This window comes from Ixodes scapularis, unplaced genomic scaffold, assembly GCF_016920785.2.
Source record: "Ixodes scapularis isolate PalLabHiFi unplaced genomic scaffold, ASM1692078v2 PGA_scaffold9__187_contigs__length_104089568, whole genome shotgun sequence".
Classification (NCBI taxonomy): domain Eukaryota; kingdom Metazoa; phylum Arthropoda; class Arachnida; order Ixodida; family Ixodidae; genus Ixodes; species Ixodes scapularis.
In genome coordinates this window covers 16,975,810-16,996,027 of record NW_024609884.1, presented here as the reverse complement: position 1 = coordinate 16,996,027, position 20,218 = coordinate 16,975,810, and the positions used below count along the sequence as shown (strand labels likewise).

At 46.9% G+C, this 20,218-nt stretch overlaps 2 protein-coding genes and 1 non-coding gene across 4 annotated transcripts; 2 read left to right on the top strand and 1 right to left on the bottom strand.

Moving 5' to 3' along the window:
• Positions 1 to 1,655: 1,655 nt before the first annotated feature.
• LOC8024865 (F-box/LRR-repeat protein 7) lies at positions 1,656 to 6,442 on the top strand. Of its 2 annotated transcripts, none has more exons than XM_029982208.2 (2): positions 1,656 to 1,827; positions 5,061 to 6,442. In XM_029982208.2, the coding sequence occupies exons 1-2, from the start codon at positions 1,736 to 1,738 to the stop codon at positions 5,968 to 5,970; spliced, it is 1,002 nt and encodes a 333-aa protein (XP_029838068.1). In that variant the 5' UTR covers positions 1,656 to 1,735; the 3' UTR covers positions 5,971 to 6,442. The 2 variants fall into 2 exon arrangements, with proteins under 2 accessions (XP_029838068.1, XP_040061288.1); XM_040205354.1 differs by lacking the exon at positions 1,656 to 1,827 and adding an exon at positions 1,860 to 1,945.
• Positions 6,443 to 12,652: 6,210 nt separating this feature from the next.
• On the bottom strand, positions 12,653 to 17,362 carry LOC8024866 (probable NADH dehydrogenase [ubiquinone] iron-sulfur protein 6, mitochondrial). The gene is made up of 4 exons (XM_002407251.5): positions 17,137 to 17,362; positions 16,885 to 16,938; positions 16,361 to 16,483; positions 12,653 to 12,806 (listed from the first exon to the last, which is right to left on the bottom strand). The coding sequence occupies exons 1-4, from the start codon at positions 17,260 to 17,262 to the stop codon at positions 12,732 to 12,734; spliced, it is 378 nt and encodes a 125-aa protein (XP_002407295.1). The 5' UTR covers positions 17,263 to 17,362; the 3' UTR covers positions 12,653 to 12,731.
• Positions 17,363 to 17,554: 192 nt separating this feature from the next.
• On the top strand, positions 17,555 to 19,949 carry LOC8024867. Its single transcript, XR_005714666.2, has 2 exons — positions 17,555 to 17,668; positions 19,506 to 19,949. It is a non-coding gene; the product is annotated as an uncharacterized LOC8024867 (transcript).
• The last annotated feature ends 269 nt before the right edge of the window (positions 19,950 to 20,218 follow it).

The window sequence follows — 20,218 nt, the reverse complement described above, 5'->3', positions numbered from 1 at the left end:
ACGACTGGTGGTGCTCTGGACGGCATTTCCAAACTTTCTTTCATATTTGATTTTTTTATGATTCAAAGAGTGCTTTTTGCCACCCGCTGCACGAGCCCCCGGCATATGCCACGAAGCAATTCAATTCGTGGCTCTTCGTGATTTCATGGTGTTATCTATGGTGTTCTTTGCTTGGTGTACGAATGGAGTGTTATCTGCATTTCACTGTCATGCTTATGGGTACATAAAATGATAAAACAAACCTTTTTAAGCTTGAGAAGATTAGGGTGTTACTTTATTGTGTACGTGTATGCAACGACGCAAAGATGGTACTACAATTGTACTACCCCTTTCTGAGACCCTAATTATATGGCATAGAAAACCGCGTCTGTTTGCCACGAACGCGCGTCGTTCGAACAATTTGAACGCAAACGCAATAGAGGAAAAGTTCGGAGAGCTGCTTTCAGTCAGAGGTAGACAGCGGCGGTTGGCTTGAATCATATCAGGAATTTATCTGCATCAAATAACAAATCTATTTTAAATTTATTATGAAAGACAAGTTCCCTGAGAATTTCCCGTATTTTTGCACTTGTTTTAAAAAGAGGCGTCGGAACTATCCGGAGATTTGGAGGGAGGGGGGGGGGGGGGGGCGATTTTCTGCTCCCTCCTCCGCATTTTTCCATTATTATTATATATTTTTTTTTAATATCGAGAAAGAGGGGGAGTCAATCGCTCGCTCCCCCCCCCCCCCCTCCCCCCAAATGGGATTCCGACGCCACTAGTTGTTTATACTCCGTGTCACAGAGTTTCTGTATATTTGGCACTGGTCGTGTATCCTGAGGAGCCGTCGAATAATTCTACAGGTCTCCATAACCTATTTGCCGTCGTGCGCGGCCAACAGTGTCGCTGTGGTCGACCTTTCACGATTGGCAAAACGAGCACTATAGCACGTTGAGTAGATTAATTTAAAATAAATAAGAATAATGTCGTGCTCAAGCTTGCCGTCGGCAACATATAATTCTGATCGTGACGTCACAGATGGGAACTGAGGGAGCCACCGAAACAGCTCCAAAGTAAAACTTTTATTGGCGTAAATTATACCCTCGCTCAGCTCACAGAATTTTGTTTTCAATGCTGCACCCCGGAAGGCACTCACTTGATCGAATGACGTTTTAGCGAACGAATGGTCGGATGCCGCGAAGTAGCGTTTACGGGCGGGCCAAGTGGGTTCACATTTTTGTAATGAGCCGCCGCAGACTGTCGCCGCGAAGCGACGTAAGCGCAAGGCGGGGTGAGGGGGATTAACATGCCCCCCGTTATTTGCTAAAACGTCGATACGCTCAAATGTCGCTGTTCGCTAAAACGTTATTCGCTCATGTGATATGGACCTTTCTTTTATGCTATATATCCATCCAAGTTCGCGGAAATTGCGCAAAGTACAAAAGCCCACAAGTACAAGAACTTCCATCTTGCCGCATCATTCGCACGCTTTGAGCAATATAACTGAAGCTCAATAAATTACTCAACTATTAGCAACAATATTGACATTTCTTATCATTTTCAGAAATTTGAAAGCGAAACTACCTCTAAGTGGCGGCGCCACTAGGGGGCTGATGAGTGGTGACACCACCAGGGGGCTTGTGCGCGGGTGCATATTCTGTTTCATTTTATTTGCATCCGAAAGGCCACCCTAACTGGGGGTACTTTTTCTTTCATTTCACCATGTGATTCTCTTTGTGTGCGTGGAATCAATATAATGACTGCATTTGATGCGAACGGTCTGCCTGATGTGGTGTTGCTGCAGATTTTTCGAATTCTCAAGTTTTCGGATCTATGCAAAGTCGGGAGGTAAGAAAAGTTCAGTCGTTTCTCGCCGGAGCCGCGGGTTAACTTATCCTCCCTCCGATTGCGCAAGCTTTTCCTCTGGAGACCGAAGTTGCAACAAAGAGCTTTAAATCGGCTTCGGGTGGGTCCTGTCAGTGTGCACTGAACCATAGCCTCCTCCTTCCTAAAAACCATGCCTGACCTTTCCAATTGTGTCGGATACAGCAGCTTCCGTGCATTCGAATGAAGGCGGTGTTTATTATCCAGACGTAGTCCTTCCTAGCTGTTCGCCATCTGCTTCTTTTAATTTCGATTGCTACAGAGAAAAATTACGACGTGTAATTTAAATGCACGCAACTCCTGAAAGCGTCCGAAATGTCCAACCGCCCACTGCTTGGAATGGGGGAACGTCCGGTCTGCTTGGCTGCACATTCGCTACCGGTGATCCCCAGACAAAGCTGCCAGTGAGAGTTTGGACTGACCCTTAAGATACGGTTTGGTTGGCATACGCGCTACTGGCCAGTCCATTCCTGTCGTACAAACAGGCCTGTGTGGTCAAAGTGTAACGCAGAGAATTGCTTCCGCTGCCCTGGGTAATGAGGACAGGCGAGACCACCCGTCTGACACCGATAAGCCACCACTCCAGACGAGGTGTTTACGCCAACTGGTGCATCTGCAAGATTTTGTCTTCAGGCGTTTTCTTTATCGGCTCTTACGAACCGGTAAAACGTATTCCGTCAACGCGCACGAGAAAAAATAGCGCCGAATTTGTGTGCTAAAATACATGTAGGTGATTCTTGTTGCAAAACGGAGCGCACTAACAATCTGGAGGAGTGACGGGAATTGCAACTTCCTTTTAACCCTTGAACTGCCAATTTTTTTAGCTTTTACAAATATTATTTTGAAAGTTTAATTTGTGAATATTTTCATAACACTGATTCTTTTCTTATGCATAGATTTTGTCTTCTCCCAATAACAACGAGTAGTATTTTTTGAACATTTATAATGATCATAAATCTTTAATCCTGTGCCCATGAATAAGTTGGGCATAAACAAACTTTTATCTTTGACACATTGTGCAGGTAAGGACCGAGTTTGAGGATCTAGAACTGTGCCTTTGTTTGGTAGATCTCAAGGCACGGGATCACATAAACTGCCACATTGCGACCTTTGCACCAAAATCTCATTCTCTTCCGGACCTTGGATAACCCAGAAGATGAGGTCCTGCAGCAGACAATGCAGCGCCGTGTTGGAAGCTTTTTGCTGGCTGTCGGAAGAATGAAGCTCACAACATGACAAGCTGTAAGCCGCGTGGCTTCATTTTCAGACCACCTTCCTACTTTACTCTGCTGGCTCTCACTGTGGTTTGCTATCATCATTTCAATGAGGTCCAGTCACTGCTCCAGTTGACTGGGGGTGCCTCCTTGTTTTTTTTTTGTTTTTTTTTTAAGATCGATGGAGTTGTAAATACACATGTCTAAAAGGTGCCTGAAAGTCTTCTTGTAGTAGACCTTTTGCCCATTCCTCACTGGGGGTAATACGACAAGTTTTGTTCGCTCTTCTCGACACCTCCCATCATGCTGTTGTAGTCGTGGACTACAGCTGGTTTCACTACTTTTTCAATGCGAGCATTTACACTTTCCACAAGACTTGCATCATGTACTGTGGTCAGCGATGTGACTTTCTTGTCATGCCATTGCAAGGCGATGCCCTTCCCACGCTTGAAAGCTCAGACTTCTCCATTCTCCAGTTTCAGGTCTGTGAAGGGGGGGCATATATTTCCCTATTGTCTGAACGGTGCCATAGACGTCGGTCTAGTGTTGGAGGAGTTTGTTTACAAACTCTGGCGAAGTGTAGTAGTTGTTGACTGTGACGCAGTATCCTTTATTGAGGAAAGGTGTCATCAGCCTCAGAATGATCTTTGTGCCCATGGCCGTGTCTTGGTCCAAAATGACTGTCCCCTCGCCAGTGTAAATCATGAGGTTCAAGATGTAGCCTCTCTCGGACTCGCAAAGTAGGAGGAACTTCACACCAAAGCGGAAGCACCCTTGTACAGCATCAGGTTTTCATTGACTGCCACGGTGCTCTCAGGAACGTAGAGGGTGAGGAATCGCTCCTTGAGAAGACAAAGCAAAGGCCACAACTTACGAAGGTTTGGCTAGGGGTGCTGATATTCATCCATCTGATCTTTGTTACCAGCAAAATGAAGAAATCTCGTTATCAGGTGAAATCTATTCTTGCTCTTAGCTCGCCAAAGATGGGCGTTTGTAGAACCTTCCTTGTGGACCAGTACATTGTCAGTTCCGGTTTCTCTCTATTGCCCTGGAGCAATATCGGTGCAAGGAACACATTGAGCTCCTCTGCAGAAAGCAACTTTCCGGCGACAACGTGAGAGGCACCTGCCGTCTTGTGCTTTGCCAGAAACTGTGCAGCCACGCCTGTTCGTCCCCCGTACGATTCAAGCCAATCATGTCGTCGTCAAAGAAACTTTGAAAACCCCGCGAGGGTTGCGGTCATCTTCAACTGTAGCAGTCATTCCAAGCGATGCCAGAAACTGAAATAGACCAGGTTGTAGCCTCTCATTGTCAAGATTCGTCCACTTCTAAGGTGACAATGAATCTTGGTTGTCGCTTGTATCGCACTCGTCTGAGCTGGTGTTAAGATTTGATGGACAATCGCTGACACTGTCAAAAAGCACTTCATCTGAACTGCATTGAATCTTGGCAAAAAGAAGTTTTCGCTGCGACACAGGCACGTCTCTACTGCCACACGAGCTTGAAGATTTTGCCACTTTTAAACCCCAAGCAGCCAGCTGATCCACCAAAATCTGTTTTGCGCAAAAAAAAAAATTTTCAGGCACCTCATGCCATTTAGTGATAGCCAGTAAAAGCTGCATGCCTCGGAAGAGCCAGGCTTATCTATTGTAAGCAGGAAATATCCCAGCATGACAGGATGAGCCGGGCTCGTCATTAGAAGATTTAGCACAGCAAGTGTGGATGAGCAAGACTCATCCATGCCAGTTAAAGTGGTGCGAGGTGCGTTGTTGGTATTTGGTAATTTATTGGAGTAATGTTTTGTTGGCAATTACAAATGTGGGTACATACTTTACTACCCGGTTAGTGATAAATGGCGGTGCCAAGTTAATTTTGTTGGGAGGAACAATGCAACATGCCTGCTATGTTTGAAAGTATGATTTGCTGCACGTGACAAAGCGCAAGCTGCAGGTGGCTGAGGAAATCGTTGGCCTTGCAATGCAGGGTTTGCCGTCGCTGGTACACCCTTTCGCGAAGCCAGGCCCTGTGGACATGCGTGGACGCCAGCGCCCCCAAGATCAGCTCGACCCAGATGGACAAGCTGGCGTCGGTGCTGACAGGCTCGGTGCGCTGGCTCTACGTCTCCAGCTTCCTGCATCGGGGCCAGTTCCTGTCCCCCAAGGCGCTGTGTGATCTGCGATCACACTGCCCCGGCCTGTCAACGCTGGTTGTCGAAAATGCACGGCTCACGACGCTCGACGATTTTGCCCCCGTCACGGTGGCCGACTTCCCGGACACATTGGAGACGCTGTCGCTGCGGCGCTCCTTTTTCCAGGCAGACCAGTTCTTCTCCCTCCTGGCTGTGCGCAACCTAAGTATCCTCGACTTGAGCTTCTGCTGGTGCCTCTCGGACAAGGATATTCCCTTCCTCACGGAACTGCCCAATCTGCGGGAGCTGTACCTTGAGTACTGTGAAGACATCCGTGACACAGGTGTGGCACTCGTCGTGAGCCGTGGGCACAACTTGCGCACACTGGCACTGGACGGTACGCGAATCACCAACGAAGCGATCCGGACGGTGGCCGAGAATGCCCACGGTTTGGAGCGGCTCTACGTCGGCAGCACGGCGGTCACTGACACGGGCGTCTTCCACTTGTGCCAGAGTAGGTTTCTGTCCCTGCGCGAGCTCTGCCTCTTCGGCACCAGGGTGACGGTGGAAGCGATGAAGGCTCTAGCTGAGAGGTTTCCCCAGCTGCTCTGGCTCAACCTGGAGCAGACGCTCATCGGCGTTGGGGACGACCCCTGCAACACAAAGGGGGCACTTCCAGACTGTCAGGTGCTTGTTGCGGGCTTGCCGTTTCACTTGGGTGCGGGATGCAACCACTCAGTTGACCGACTACGACCGCACAAGTAGTCTCCCGTTTGAGACTGTTAAGGGACACAGGCTTGGTCTGCTCTCTGGCTAGGGTGGGCTACTGAAGGTACTTCATTTCTATTTCGCCGCAACTTGTCATATCCACGGGGTCTAGTGGATCCTTGTGGTGGGTCGCATGAGAGTTTCTGATCTGAAGAGAGTCTTATTTATGGTGTGGTTTACAGTCTGTTTGTGTTCGAGTGACATTTGTGTGTGTTGACAGGACTTGCGGTATTTATGGGCAACCTTTCAGCGTCATGATGTTGCGACAGGTGCGCGAGAAGCTGATCGAGTTGCTAGAACCTTTTATGAGACGACGCTATCGCTGGGCGTATTGCTTCGTTTAAAATTTATTGTGCTGTATAGTGAGCAATTCTTAAAATCCTTAGGTGATATTATTCTTAAAGGGATACTTCAACGAAATTTGAAATATTCCCGTCGTGTCCAAAAATAGGTTGAATATGATCCACAATATCCGTAAAAGACAATCGCACGTTTGTATTTTCAGCCTGGTGGCTGTATTTTTCGTTATAAACGGCCCACTCTGGCAAGCGCTCGGAGAAGGCCCAGAGGAGACCACGTGACATCCAACGCAATCGTGACGTAGGTCGTCTCAGGACGAGCAAAGCTATGGCGAGGCTGACGTCAAGAGGATGGCCTAGTCGTTCCAGCCACCGAAGCGGCTGCTTTTGTACGAACTTTGAGTGACGGGTTAATCTTCTATAATCTTGTAAGGGGACAATAGCGACTTCTGCGACACACAAAAGGCATTCCCGGGAAGAGGGGAGTTCCTCCTTCCCCTCTTCTTTCGTCGTGGCCGGAGGCGAGACAACCTCCGTCACTAGCTGTCAAGGTTCCTAGACGAGCATTACAAACGAGGCGTTAGCGACTTTCACCACGTGCTCTCTGCTAATCGTATAATTCGTTTTAAAATTCCTTTTTGTGACTTTTTTAACAAGATATTGGTATGTTCAATGTGATCTGCACCTTTGAACACATATAGACCAAAAAATGAGCGCCGAAATTTCGTTGTAGTATCCCTTTAATATTTTTATTCTATTCAGAAACTTTTCTTCTATTTAGAAACTAAAGATGTGCTTGATTATCATGTCATGTAAGCAACAACAGATGCTTGCCTGAAGCTGGCAAACAATTGTCTTTGTTTTCTCTGTATGCTGCACGACTCAAGTGATGCGGCACATCACAACTTGGAGTTTGCCGAATATTATTTATATTGCTTGTTACTTTTTTTTGTTGCCATTTGACGACTGTGCTGTAAGACTCGTCAAATGGTTTGTGATGAATGCTGGCATCTAGAGTCATGTATTTGGACAGCTGCATTTATGGGCAGAGATCTTGGTAGGTTTTTCAATGCTGTGACAATATGCAATAGTCATCGATAGCCCACCTTTTTTCATAGGAGATGGGGAACTCAGTTCAGCTTTAGAGATGAAGATTGTCTGTGTGGTGTTTTTTTTTTTTTGTCCAACTTCGTTTTACATTATTGAGTTTCCTTTGGACACATTTCATCATTTCTCAGCACCCCCTGGATGCTCATAATGAATGCCACACTATTTGTATACCAAATGACACTTATTTATTATACATTAACCCTTTTGTTTTTTTATATACATATATATATATATATATATATAAACTATATTTCATGCTTGACATGGTGAGATGTTCAGAACAGGAGGGACTCTGAGAGACCGTCATGACTCATCAAGACACCGAATGACAAACACAAGTTTGTCCTGTTACCGGATGCAAGTGGTAGAGTAGTTTCATATTGTTTTCACACTTCTCTAGGCAAGCTTCATGTCTAACCTTTGACCGGTTTTCGTAGGGTACAGAGTGATGCAAACGGTTCGCTTTCATATGTTGAGTTTTTAGCTGGAAAGTGGGTATCCTCTGTAATGTACACTCAGATGCAAAGGACTGCACGCAGCCGTCCTAAACTTGGTTACCGTTGCTAGCAAAGACTGTCCACATAGTGTCTTGCAGCGTCGACCCCACCACAACCATTGCTTGAGAATTGATGCCACATTTACTGGGTGAGGATGTTGGATTGATTTTCAGAAAATGATACTGGCAGCAATTAAAGGAATCGAAGTGAGTGCATACCCTTAGAGCAGCCTTGTTATGTGTTGAGTGCTATGTTCTAAAGCAACAGCACAGTGCATTGGTGCACTAATATATGCAGTTCCTTGTTGAGAGTGTCTGTCACAAAGGCCTAGCCTCGAGAACCCATGAAATTTGTCTACTCCCCCGAAACTGTTCCTTTTTGTTCTGGTGTCATACAGGGTAAGTCTAGGTCGCATGTTTTATACTGTTGTCTTTTCTTTTTGTACTGTTGTAAATGTTTGGGATAGGCTGAAAGTTTAAAGTAACTATGGAGAGCAGTATATATTAGGAAACACTCATAAGTGCATTTTTATTTGCACAAATAACTCAAGTGCAAATAAATTATGGCTGCATCTAATAAAACAGCCTGCGTCCCCAAGGTTCGCAGACATTGTGTTTCAGGCAGTTGTCTCGACAAATAGAAATATTTATTAACAGCAAGCTTCACAGGCAAATCGTGAAAACTGGTTACAGCTGAACAGTCATATGCCCACAGTCTCAGTAATAGGTGCCATGGAACTGATTAGAAAAACATTTAATGAAGGTGTTACTTTGTCATTCCTATATCTTATGAGGCAAACAGGGCTACTCTTGCATTGGGAAAGTTACGTGAATTGTGCAGCACTGTTGCATTCAAACGCTTTCAAGCCCAGCTTTATGGATATGGAGCTTGTAGGAATTTAATGTAACCTTGTGGGGGCGCTCGCGTGCTCAAGCAGAGTGGGGGTGCTGAAAGCAACGTGCCCCCCACATACGAGTGAAGCCAACTCTGCCCAGCAACGAGTTGCCGCTGGGGAGCCGACATGGGCGCCAGATGCAGCGGTTTGGCCTTGCTGCTGCCCGTAGGGAGGTACGACACCCGTAATCCAATTCAACAACAAAAGTGTTTATTACCTGTCGGCTTGCCAGTGGCAACTCTCCGCTGGGCAGAGTTGGCTTCACTCATTAGTGGGGGGCGCAGTGCTTTCAGCGCCTCCACTCTTGAGTGCACGAGCGCCTCCACAACCTCTAGCCTTAGCGTTACTTTACTTGGAGAAAGCAAAAGGTAACCAGCCGTATCCAGAAAAGCACTTTGTCAGTTATTTTGTTTGCTTTCTCTCAAATAATACTTCAGAAAAGTGCCCAGACACTGGAACACTGTATACCGGTTCCGAACTTCGCAGCCACTTATGCAATTGCGTGCCTTTGCAACAACTTAATAATAACTTGCCAAGAGCCAAGTGCTCTTAACTGGTCAATGAGAAAGCAGGTTTGGAGTGCTTAGTACTGAACAAAAAAACATGCAGAGGCATATTCCCACCTTGAACCAGGAAATTCAGGCTTTCCAGATGCCAGATGCTTAGTGAAATTTTGCGACACTGGAGATTTCTGTATGTACAGTGACCTGCGATACGAGCTGGAATGCGCGAACGGCAACCAGGCAGTACAGACTGCATGATACAAATGCTATCTTGGGCTCAGCAGAATTTAGAGACCTGATATGTGGGAGGTGCATCTACAAAGTTTGTCGCTGCTGCTTTCATCCTTCACTCGCTGCCTGCTAGGCTGCAGTCTGTACTGCCTGATCGCTGTATGTGAATTCTAATTCATATCGCAGGCCACTGTACATGAAAGATGTGTGCACCATTTTTCTTATTGGGTTAAAGAGGAAGTCAATGCTTGCTTCTAAGGAGTTTATAATGCAGGCCCTTTCCAGCGATATATAAAGCAAGCCTAGTTGTTTTTAGTTACAAATTCAAACACACCTGAATAACTGACCATTCCTAACTTTCTTGTGAGCTTATGTTTACCATTTGGCAATCTCAAAAGTGCCAGTGTCTGAAAGTAGCTTCAAATTCGTCGGTAGCTACGATGCGAGGAGCAGTTGACATTACGGAGACGTGCCCTGTCTCATAAGTCCATTAAGAGTAGGTTGTATGCAAGGCATACCGTGGACGATGCTTCCCAGTTTAGGGGTCGGTTGTTCGGCATTTCGTTTCTCTTCCTCTTTTCCAGATCTGTTCATACTTGCTGTTGTGCATCCTACTGTGCCATCACTTTTATATAGTAATTGTCTACTGCTTGAATGTGTACAATTAGCTGTGATACCTATAATGCTGACAATAAACACCTGCATCTTGCAAAGGCCCGACTGCGTCCATAGTGTCACATTTGTGTGTGCCAATTTTACTGCGTGAAAACAGACGAGATGTTCCTTGCCTGCGCAGACATCGCTGAGCTGCCATTGTCGAGATGGTGGAAATTTCTTGGCTCGCAGTATCTAGTATTGCTAAAGTACCATACAAAACATTAGCAAAGATGTATGACATGTGCATGTTAGGGCAGCCTAGTCACTAAGTAAACAATGCTTCAGAGTAATGGCACTTCAGCCAATACCACCTAGATGACGAGGCCTGCATGTGACGTCATCGTTAGTGGATCTCGACCTGCCTCAAGTGGCAGACGCGCTGAAGCTCGATGAGGTGCGTTCTAGAATCGCGCTGGTCCTAAGGCACTACTGATGCAAGCTAGACTGTTCTGCTTGGATTCATTAGAGATGAGTTGGTGGGAAAGGCCTTGTCTTCTAGGTGCTATGCGGAGAGAAAGTCGTCTGCTTGTGCAGGAGTAGCAGCGACGTCAGAACTACGCCGAGCTTCAGCCAATACCACCTAGATGACGAGGCCTGCATGTGACGTCATCGTTAGTGGATCTCGACCTGCCTCAAGTGGCAGACGCGCTGAAGCTCGATGAGGTGCGTTCTAGAATCGCGCTGGTCCTAAGGCACTACTGATGCAAGCTAGACTGTTCTGCTTGGATTCATTAGAGATGAGTTGGTGGGAAAGGCCTTGTCTTCTAGGTGCTATGCGGAGAGAAAGTCGTCTGCTTGTGCAGGAGTAGCAGCGACGTCAGAACTACGCCGAGCTCCGATTGGCTTTGATTGAAAAGATAGCGGGTAGACCTGAATGCTAGATGTCTTGAGGTCTATCCACTATTTTTTTTTCAATCGGCCAATGAGCGGTCGGCGTTCTGACATTGCCGCAACCTCTGTGCAAGAAGCAGACGAACTGCGCTCCACATTGCTTCAGCTATCTTGTTGCTTTAAAGCACTTTTGCAAGTTATCTGAAGCTGTACTATCTGGAATCGCAGGAAACATATTTTCTGTGCTCCCGAAATGTTGGAACAGTTCTCAATGGAGCAATACAATACCGATCGAGCTTCCCCTACACTGCAGCCACAAATGGCGGTTATGCGGACCGTGGTGACAGCATCGGGGAGGACACTGTCGTACGTTATCAAATTATGCAATTCTCTGCTCAATTTACTTTTAAAATCTTGCTATATTAAGTGCAAACAAATGCGTGAGAAGCCTCATGTTATTGCCGAAATGTAACATCTTTTCCTGGCACCAAGTGCCTGCAATCAACAATACCATCCGCTCGCAGCTGCTACCATCCCTGTGGTGAACCGGGTTTGTCTGGTAAACGGAGAAAAGTCTGCACTTGCGTTTTCTTTCTTTTCTCGATTTCTACCGCCCGCCACAACCGTCGGCGATGCTGGCCGGTTCCAGTGTTATTTTGTGCCTGAACCGAAACTTGAAAAATCGACAATTGCGGAGGTAGTGGTGCGATCACCGAAGACAGAATACAACAGGAAACCCTGCCCCCCTGCCGCCGCCGCGGTGCACATGACTTTGAAGACTTTATGAGGTTGAGAGGTACCACAAAAATCAAATTTCTTTCGCCGCCTTTACATGAAAACTAGTGCAGGCAAGGAAACACGGTTTGCTTTCTTAATTTAAAGGTGACAAAGACTAACTTCCACAAATATTCGAAACTTTCAGCGATGGTGGTACCACAATGATTGGCTCCACAATAAAGGTGCTTGCACCTCCTTGGCACGAAAAAATAAAGGCCCTAATACTGCTCACATAGAGCAAATCCAGAATTACTTGCACGTCAGAGGTCCAGTCTCACGCTGCTGTTCCAACAAAAATCATCCAGATGACAGCCATTTTGACTGGCTCCCTTTATACGTTGTGAAAGTTGCAAATTCAGCCCAAGTCCAAAAAACGATGCACTGCCACTTTTAAGCATGGCCGCTTTAGTAAATCTACGGCTACCCAAAAAATTTAAAAAAGTTAGATGTTTTGTGCTTAGACAGTGCAAGGTCAGCCTGCTTTTGAGGTCCGTCGACACTGGTTTACGCTGTAAATGAGAAATTTAGCCAGTGCAGTACCACTGCTAGCCTGGGGGTCTTTAAAATGCATCACGCAGTAGTGATACGCGACTGCACACCGATACAATGCTCATCCAGATAGAAGTGGGCAGGGATGAAGATTGAACCCAGGATCTCTGGGTTCAATCTCTACCCAGACACGTTTTGCGAGCTTTCGCTCCGCATACTCCAAGCTGTGGTGCGCTGACACGCTCTGCGTCCGATCCCCCTCTCTAGGGCAGCCTAAAAGGTTCTCATGTGCTACATGTGGCACCGTTTTTCACAAGACGTACCAGGCATTGGGATACGCTCCAGCCTACAAAGCAACCACGTGCAAAAGACAAGAAAGAACCAATGCTGCAATGGTTTACTTCTTTTTTTTTTTTTTTTTACACTCAAATAAAGGATCTAGTTTGCACAAACAACTCAAGATAACTACTTAATGAGACTTGTGAGAAGGATCTTGGAAGAACCTGAGACCACAGTAGCCGCATGCATGGTTGCCAGGAGCATCCTGCACGAGATTGGGTGAGACGACACAAATTAGTACTAGCCTTTCCAAGCACTTTTAGAAAGCTTCTTCATGGGATCGAGCCTGTGAAACTAAATAGCGTCTGTGCAACAAGGTGAGACATACAACATCCAGCACTTTGGCTGCCAACGGTCCTCCCATCTCATAAGCTCTGCAATGAAACTTTTCTTACAGCTTGCATTATTTTGAGGTAGATGGGTCAAGGGGTGTCCACACAGAACATAGCCTGTGCTGTGCACAGTTTTCAAAAATTGTATATGATTCGGCGCGTGGGTATGATTTCAGTGAGGTCATTAACCACGCTGCCGTGCGTGAAACAGCACGATTTTCCTCTTCACCATCGTCTCCTTCCTTCTCGTTTTCAGGAGGTTCGGGACTGACAACAGCAGTGGAGGTCTTGACTGACAGCCAGCAGAGTGGCTGCGTCCTGGGACCTATGTTATGAGCACGCTCCAAGGACTCATGAGCAAACTCCAAGGACCCATGACAAAAATGATCCCAAAGCAGACCAGAAGCAGAGGAAAAACCTCTACTTCCATCCGACAAATGCCGTGGGCAGTCAAGCCATGTCTCATGTGGACAGCCCTTTGTATTGACTAACCTTCAACAGCTGAGGTGTATGAATCTAAATTTTTTATTTATTACAATGTTCTGTGTGCCTGACAAGAAAAAAAAAAAAGCAATTTCCCTAATTCTACTACCTAACTACTGCTTGTGAAATAAACCAAATGCGAAATTGTTCAAACGTCTGGCAACACTGTGCGCTGCCATCTTTGTTGCGTCGACAATCCTCTGCTGTTCGTCAATTTCAGAGATAATATAGTAAGGGTGCAGGCGAGCTGGTGAATGTTAACCATGTTGAATAAACCTAAGGCTGGGCCAGAAATTAACATACACGACGTCTCAACCTCAGTTGAGTTTCAGACGCCGTCCTGTCCTCTGTTCCTTCGACTTGTATGTTCATTTCCACCTAGTCTCAGGTTTATTCAACATGGTTGTCAATTTCGTTGCATTGTCGTAGCAATTGAGGCCTACTGCTCACCGTCATCGATCCTCACCCACACCTGCGGAGCTAAGGGTTAGTATTATTTTACAGCCTTCTTGCGCATGTACGTGCTCGTCGCCCCACCGGTCGTACACTTGGCTCGAAATATGAGTTTGAGTGCCGGCAAAGGCATGGGCGCTGGGTTTTCGAAAGTGCTTTCTCCGTGCGGGTGCTTCTGCGAGCGAAGGACTCTTCAGAACTATGCTTTCGCCAACTGGCCTTTGCCAGTGCCGAAGCCAACTGGTGAGACAAAGCATGTTCTTCGGCACCCCACTAGATGGCGCTGTGCATTTCGAATATGGTCTTTTAGCCTCAATTTATTAATTTTGCAGAATGTATTTGAATTTTCCTCATTTTAGTTTATGCCACTGCTGGCTCGCTGCATGCGCTACGTACTGGTGCCACAAGCACTGCACGATTGCCGCGTAGCGCAACACTATCGAACCCCACTTACTTCCGATTCGCAACTTTTCAGCCTGATCTTGAAATTCAGTTTTGCAATGCTTGCACCCTCCAGTTTTGGTCAACTCAACATTTATTATGTGCTTCGAAAAACATTTTACGTTCCTATAATATTAATATTTTGTAAAACCTCCAATTGACTGACTGCACAATCAAAATTATTCACCACTACATGGTCAAAGAAAGTGTTGCTTTCCTGTAAAAAAGAAATTTGTGCGTCGATTCATGATAATAAAACCTGAGACTCGGGAACACAGAAGGGGACGAACACAACACAACGTCTCAAACACAGCTGAGGGTTTATTTGTCAGACACTCATTTAAAAAGGCGAGCCCCCCGTGCCCCAAACAACATCCACGGTCCCGAAGGTCAAGCTGCTTCCTCCTGTCCAGTCTATCGTCAGCAGCTCTCCTCGCGCACACATATACATGCGCCAGGCGCCGCAGCGTCCATGGGAAAGTCTGCGCAGTTGACTCCAGAGGTCGGCATTTTAGGTCGCCCTCACTCACCCTCACCCTCACAGCCACACTCACCTAAGCTCCTCACTCACCCTCACACTCACAGCTACGCTCACCTTCAGCCCCTCACTCACCCTCACCCTCACAGTTACACTCACCTTCAGCCCTTCACTCACCCTCACTGAACCTCACAGCCCTCACGCACTCACCGCCCTCACGCCCCTCACTCACTCATGGCCCTCACTACCCCCACCGCCCTCACGGCCCTCACGCCACTCACCGCCCTCACGCCCCTCACTCACTCATGGCCCTCACGCCACTCACCGCCCTCACGCCACTCACGGCCCCCACGCCACTCACCGCCTTCACGCCACTCACCGCCCTCACGCCACTCACCGCCCTCACGGCAATTTGCCATCGTCATCATAAAATTTTATTTTTCTTGCACTATTTAGACAAAATTACGTGTTATAAACATGTTTTTATGCATTTAAATCTCATTAAGAATACTAATGCACCTTTCTGAAACAGTTTATTTCCAAAAAACGATTGATTTCAAACCAGAACCAAGTATTTCGGTATCATCATCACCGGCGCGAGGTATCACGTGAAAATTTTGCGTCCCTGATTGGATGCAGCCGCTTCAAACGTATTCGAATTGCTCCGAGTTGCTTGCTTATTTCGAGCCGGACCCTATCTCAGCAATTCGTGTCGATCTAGGGAAAGCTAGAGAACAACCCGCCATTAACACCAAAATTGCTGAGAGAGATGCTCGATCTGAAGGGGGCCTCACGCACTCACCGGACGCACTCATGGCCCTCACACACCTCATGCACTCACCGCCCTCACTCCTCTCATGCCACTCACTGCCCTCACGCACTCACCGCCCTCACACCACTCACGCACTCATGGCCCTCACGCCACTCACCGCCCTCACGGCCCTCATACCCCTTACCGCCCTCAGCGCCCTCATGGCCCTCACGGCCCTCACGGCCCTCATGGCCCCCACGGCCCTCACTCACCCTCACACTCATGAATTTTCCTGGTTCAGAAACTCACTCACCCTCACCTCACCTGTGAAGATGAGGGTGAGTGAGGGTGAGTGAGGGCCCTCATGAGTGAGGTTTGCCGAGGTATGGTTGACTCATCACCCGCCACTGCCACAACCGCTAATCCCCCACTTCCACGCAAAGCTTCCTTGCCCTCCGCCGTTGACTTGTACCTCAGCCTCAGCTGTTTTTGAGACGTTGTGTTGCGTTCGTCCTCTTTCGTGTTCATGAATCTTGGGTTTTATTACCATGAATTACCACCAGCTAGCTTGTTTTTTAAGTATTGTGCATTGGGGAGTCTAGAGCTACTGAAGGCTCCCAGAGCAACATTCTGCAGCATCCGCTCGCAGTGGAGAATCAAGCTTTGTGATTGGCTGATCTTTGGTACTCTAGAAACATTCAGTGGTTCTGGAGACACCCTAGTGTGTGTTTGAATGGCTGCACGGTTCCCATAACGAACATGTTGATTTCTGACAGCTTGATGATGGAATCAAATGCCTTTGCACATGCTGCGAGACATACCAAGTTGATGAAGACCCTCGGGTGACCCAGGGCAGGATCCCCACCATCGCACCACGTGGTACGACCCTGCACTGCCTTGGGCGGGACCTCGGCAATCAGCTTGACTGCGAAGTTGGGATTCACCTGGACGAGTCAAATTGTGGCTTTGCAACCGAGATTCTTGACAAGGTGTTCAAGCCATGCCTTTCAAACTATACTTAGCTCTCAATATGGCTCAACATTTGTGTTGATCAAGAACTAAATATGAGCTTGTCTAAATAGTTTGTTGAAAACAGTAGCCTTCATTCACGCGCAAGAACATCAACCTCAACAGATACCTAAATCATAGATCAACTGCCTGGTATAAGTTATTTTAGACATTCCGATACAAAGTAGTGTACGATAATTGGAGTTAACTGCTTGGAGAAAAACAAAGCGCCAGTTCATTAAGGGAACGGTTAAGAGCAAGGGTACCACACCGGTAGTCACCTGTGCCATAAACATTGGGACTCGCGATACTTGATACAGTATTACCATTTTCTTACCTGCTTCTGACGATCAACGAAGCGAGCCAGTCGATAATCGTCCTTGTCCCATTGCTGAAGGAAAAGCACGAACAGATCCCATCAATACCAATGCACGGTTTGCACGTATACGCTTTCGTGAGCTCGCGTGTATTATGCGAACGTTCGATTATTTTTGCAATCGGTTTGCTTCAAGCATGAAGCTCCAGGCGGTAGGTTGTCTCAACGTCGCGAATCGTGTGGATTTATGTCGCTCGATTTGAATCGACTCACCTGTCCAGTGTGTGTCACGGGGTCCTTGGGCTCCCAGTCTTTTGTCAGGCTCGAGCTCAAACGAGAAATACGCAGGTTTCGTGACAACTGCAGCAATTTTGAAGTATTTCTCATGGACGAAGACATTTCGACCTCAAACTTACGACCTCGCTCTCAGCCGCCGCACACTCCGTCGTCCGTCAACTTCGTGGTCCCTGTCGTTTGACTGGGCATAACAACCACGATCTTCTAACTCCACCGTAATTATTTCACAAAAATCGCTCTAATATTCAAGCATCCGCATAGGTTGGTTAATTTTATTTGTTTTATTATTCTTATAAAGTTGGTTTAGTTTGATTTAATCAATAATTATGAAAAAAAAGAAAGACTAGAGGCGGCCTCTAAAGAAAGTCAACACAGAGTCGACAAGGTATCGACGCTATTCAATCCGTAATTCAATCCAACGAGGTGCAGAGGAGCCTGCGTAGAAGGGTGGTGGAAGGGTCGCGGGTCACGCCGGTGAATTGAAACGCGGAATAGGACCGGAACTCTGGTAAGAATTTGCTATGTGCAGATGTATAAGACGAGACCATTTTGTTATTCACATTTGAATGCGTTCTGCCACCCGCCGTTTATTTATTTTTTAAGGCAAGTTGTGACGAGAAAGCGAGCACTCGGCCGGTCAGTTTATCCCTTTTGAGTAGTACCTTGGAACATCTTCGGAAAGTTAGTCACAGATGCGTGTGTTGAAGAAACCTTAATGTGACTCACGTGCATGTTAAACAACGAAATTATATTTGTACTGTGAGGCTGACCAGTAGGCGCACGCTTGCACGGGCTTTCGCCTTTTGCTCGCAGGTGTTTGCTCGTTCATGTGCAAATATGGGTTATTGTGCACCACATTACAGTTTGAAGGACAAACATGTTATCGCCTTTCGAATTGTAGCGGATGCAAACACACTCGTAAAGCACGGGGTGTCCTCCCAAAGAATTTACAGGGTTTTCTTCGATGCAAAAACAAAATACGGATCGTCGAACGCCTATTCTCCGTGCTAATGCTTCACAGCGCACAAGATCAGACACACTTAAAAAGTAAAATCACACATACACAGGAAGAACACTCACGCAGCGCTGTCAAAGTAAAATTACACATACACAGGAAGAACACTCACGCAGCGCTGTCAGCGCTGCGTGAGTGTTCTTCCTGTGTATGTGTGATTCTACTTTTTAAGTGTGTCTGATCTTGTGCGCTGTGAAGCATTAGCATGAATAACCAACTCGCCCAAGCTGAAGTTCTGACCTATTCTCCGTCCAAAGGTAGCGCCAGAGGTCCGAACGAGATGCCAAAGTTTCAGCCGATACCGACGAAAGGTATAAGTGACTTCATGAAAATTCCAATGGGAAAATGACGGCCGCCGGAGTTCTCGAATTCGCCAGAAGCCGAAAACAGGCGAAAATGGGCCCCATTTTCCCATTGAAATGTTAAGAAAATCGCATAACTTTTGAATGAGATAACGGTTAGTTCTGAAACTTTGGCATATGGTTCGGACCTCTAGCGCTACCTTTGGGCGGAGAATGAGCGTTCGGCGATACATAGTTTATTTTTGCGGTGAAAAAGACCCTGTATGTTTTCTTTTGGACACCCTGTACTATCGCGAACACTATTAGCTGTAACACGGCAGCCCTGGCCATTCTGTACCCTCAGCGCCACGTAGCAGGGGCGCTGTGAATCACCGCGTCTGCCCTGTGTGGTGGAATTGCTCTTCCAGGCTGCGATCACAATCTCCTTGTCTGCTAAGCGCAAAGCAGACGCCGCCACAGCACTTGCCGATGTTTGCTCCACAGGCTTTTGTGGGTGCCCGTTTCGATACGGAGATTCCCTTACTCATGGAAATGAGTCAACCAAACATCTTTTAAGGGAATATACCGAGCTAAGCATAATTAGCACAGCAATTCTGACAAAAGAAAAAAAAAATGTGAATAGGTGTCTGTCCGATTAATAAAAGTAATCTACCGAATGTATACAATGATCAGCAATGATTATGTTTAGCTCAGTATATCCCCTTCGTTGTTTATTCAGCTGACTTGCGTCGTGGGTCAGGGAATCCTAGTAAAGTGGCACCAACAAAAGCCTGTGGAACAAACATCGGCAAGTGCTGTGGCGGCGTCTACTTTGCGCTAAGCAGACGACAAGGAGAGACTGCGATTGTAACCTGAAAGAGTAAAATTCAGCCTCGCAGGGTTTCGGAGTGCACCGCTATGTGGCACCGAGGGTATGAAACGACGGTGATTGCCGTGTTATACCCAATAGCGTCTGCAATAGTACCAATCCATTGCATGCTTGCAGAATACGACGTGTCCTAAATGTACAGTCATGGCTTCTTTTACAGACTGCAGTGAGATCTTACATGCTGCATACTGCCAGCAACAGGCATGGCATCATTGCTCCGGACCGTATGTGCCAGCGTGCTGCGCCCCACGCAACTGATGCGCCCGTCAGAGCTGCAGCAGGTGCGGTCTTTCAGCATCCTCTCCAAAATTAATGTCTGCAATGTCCTGGCCAGCGCGTCCCCGTCAGCCCCGATTCAAATTCCAATGCGAACCTTCAAGGACATGGACGTGCTCACCAAGCGCTGCAAGGATTGCTACTTCAAGAAGGACGACGACCGATGGTACGTCCTATGCAAGACGCACGGCCGCCATAAGCAGAGGCAGCGACTGCCTGACAAGCGGCACTTTTGGATTGTAACGCACAGAACTCATGGACCACGGAAGAATTTCTAAGCCACATGTTGTTGAGGATGTGCTGTTGATTAAAGTGTAGAAAATTGTAATGAACAGCTCTCACAAGTAGTTTGTGTATGCAGCTTGGGCATAGACACAACACTACCTGAAGACAGAATTGTTAATTTGGGCAAATTGTGCATCTGCAACTGTGTACAGGACACCTGCTCTAGTAAAACTCAATGCTTGGACATTGCGAGAATTTCTCCGAGCGTAGTTCAACCCAGTAATCAAAAGATTCCTGGTTTGAGAAGTAAGAAATATCTTGAGGCAAGAAGCATTCCCACAATTTTTAAGTACCAGGTGCTTGGGAGAACCA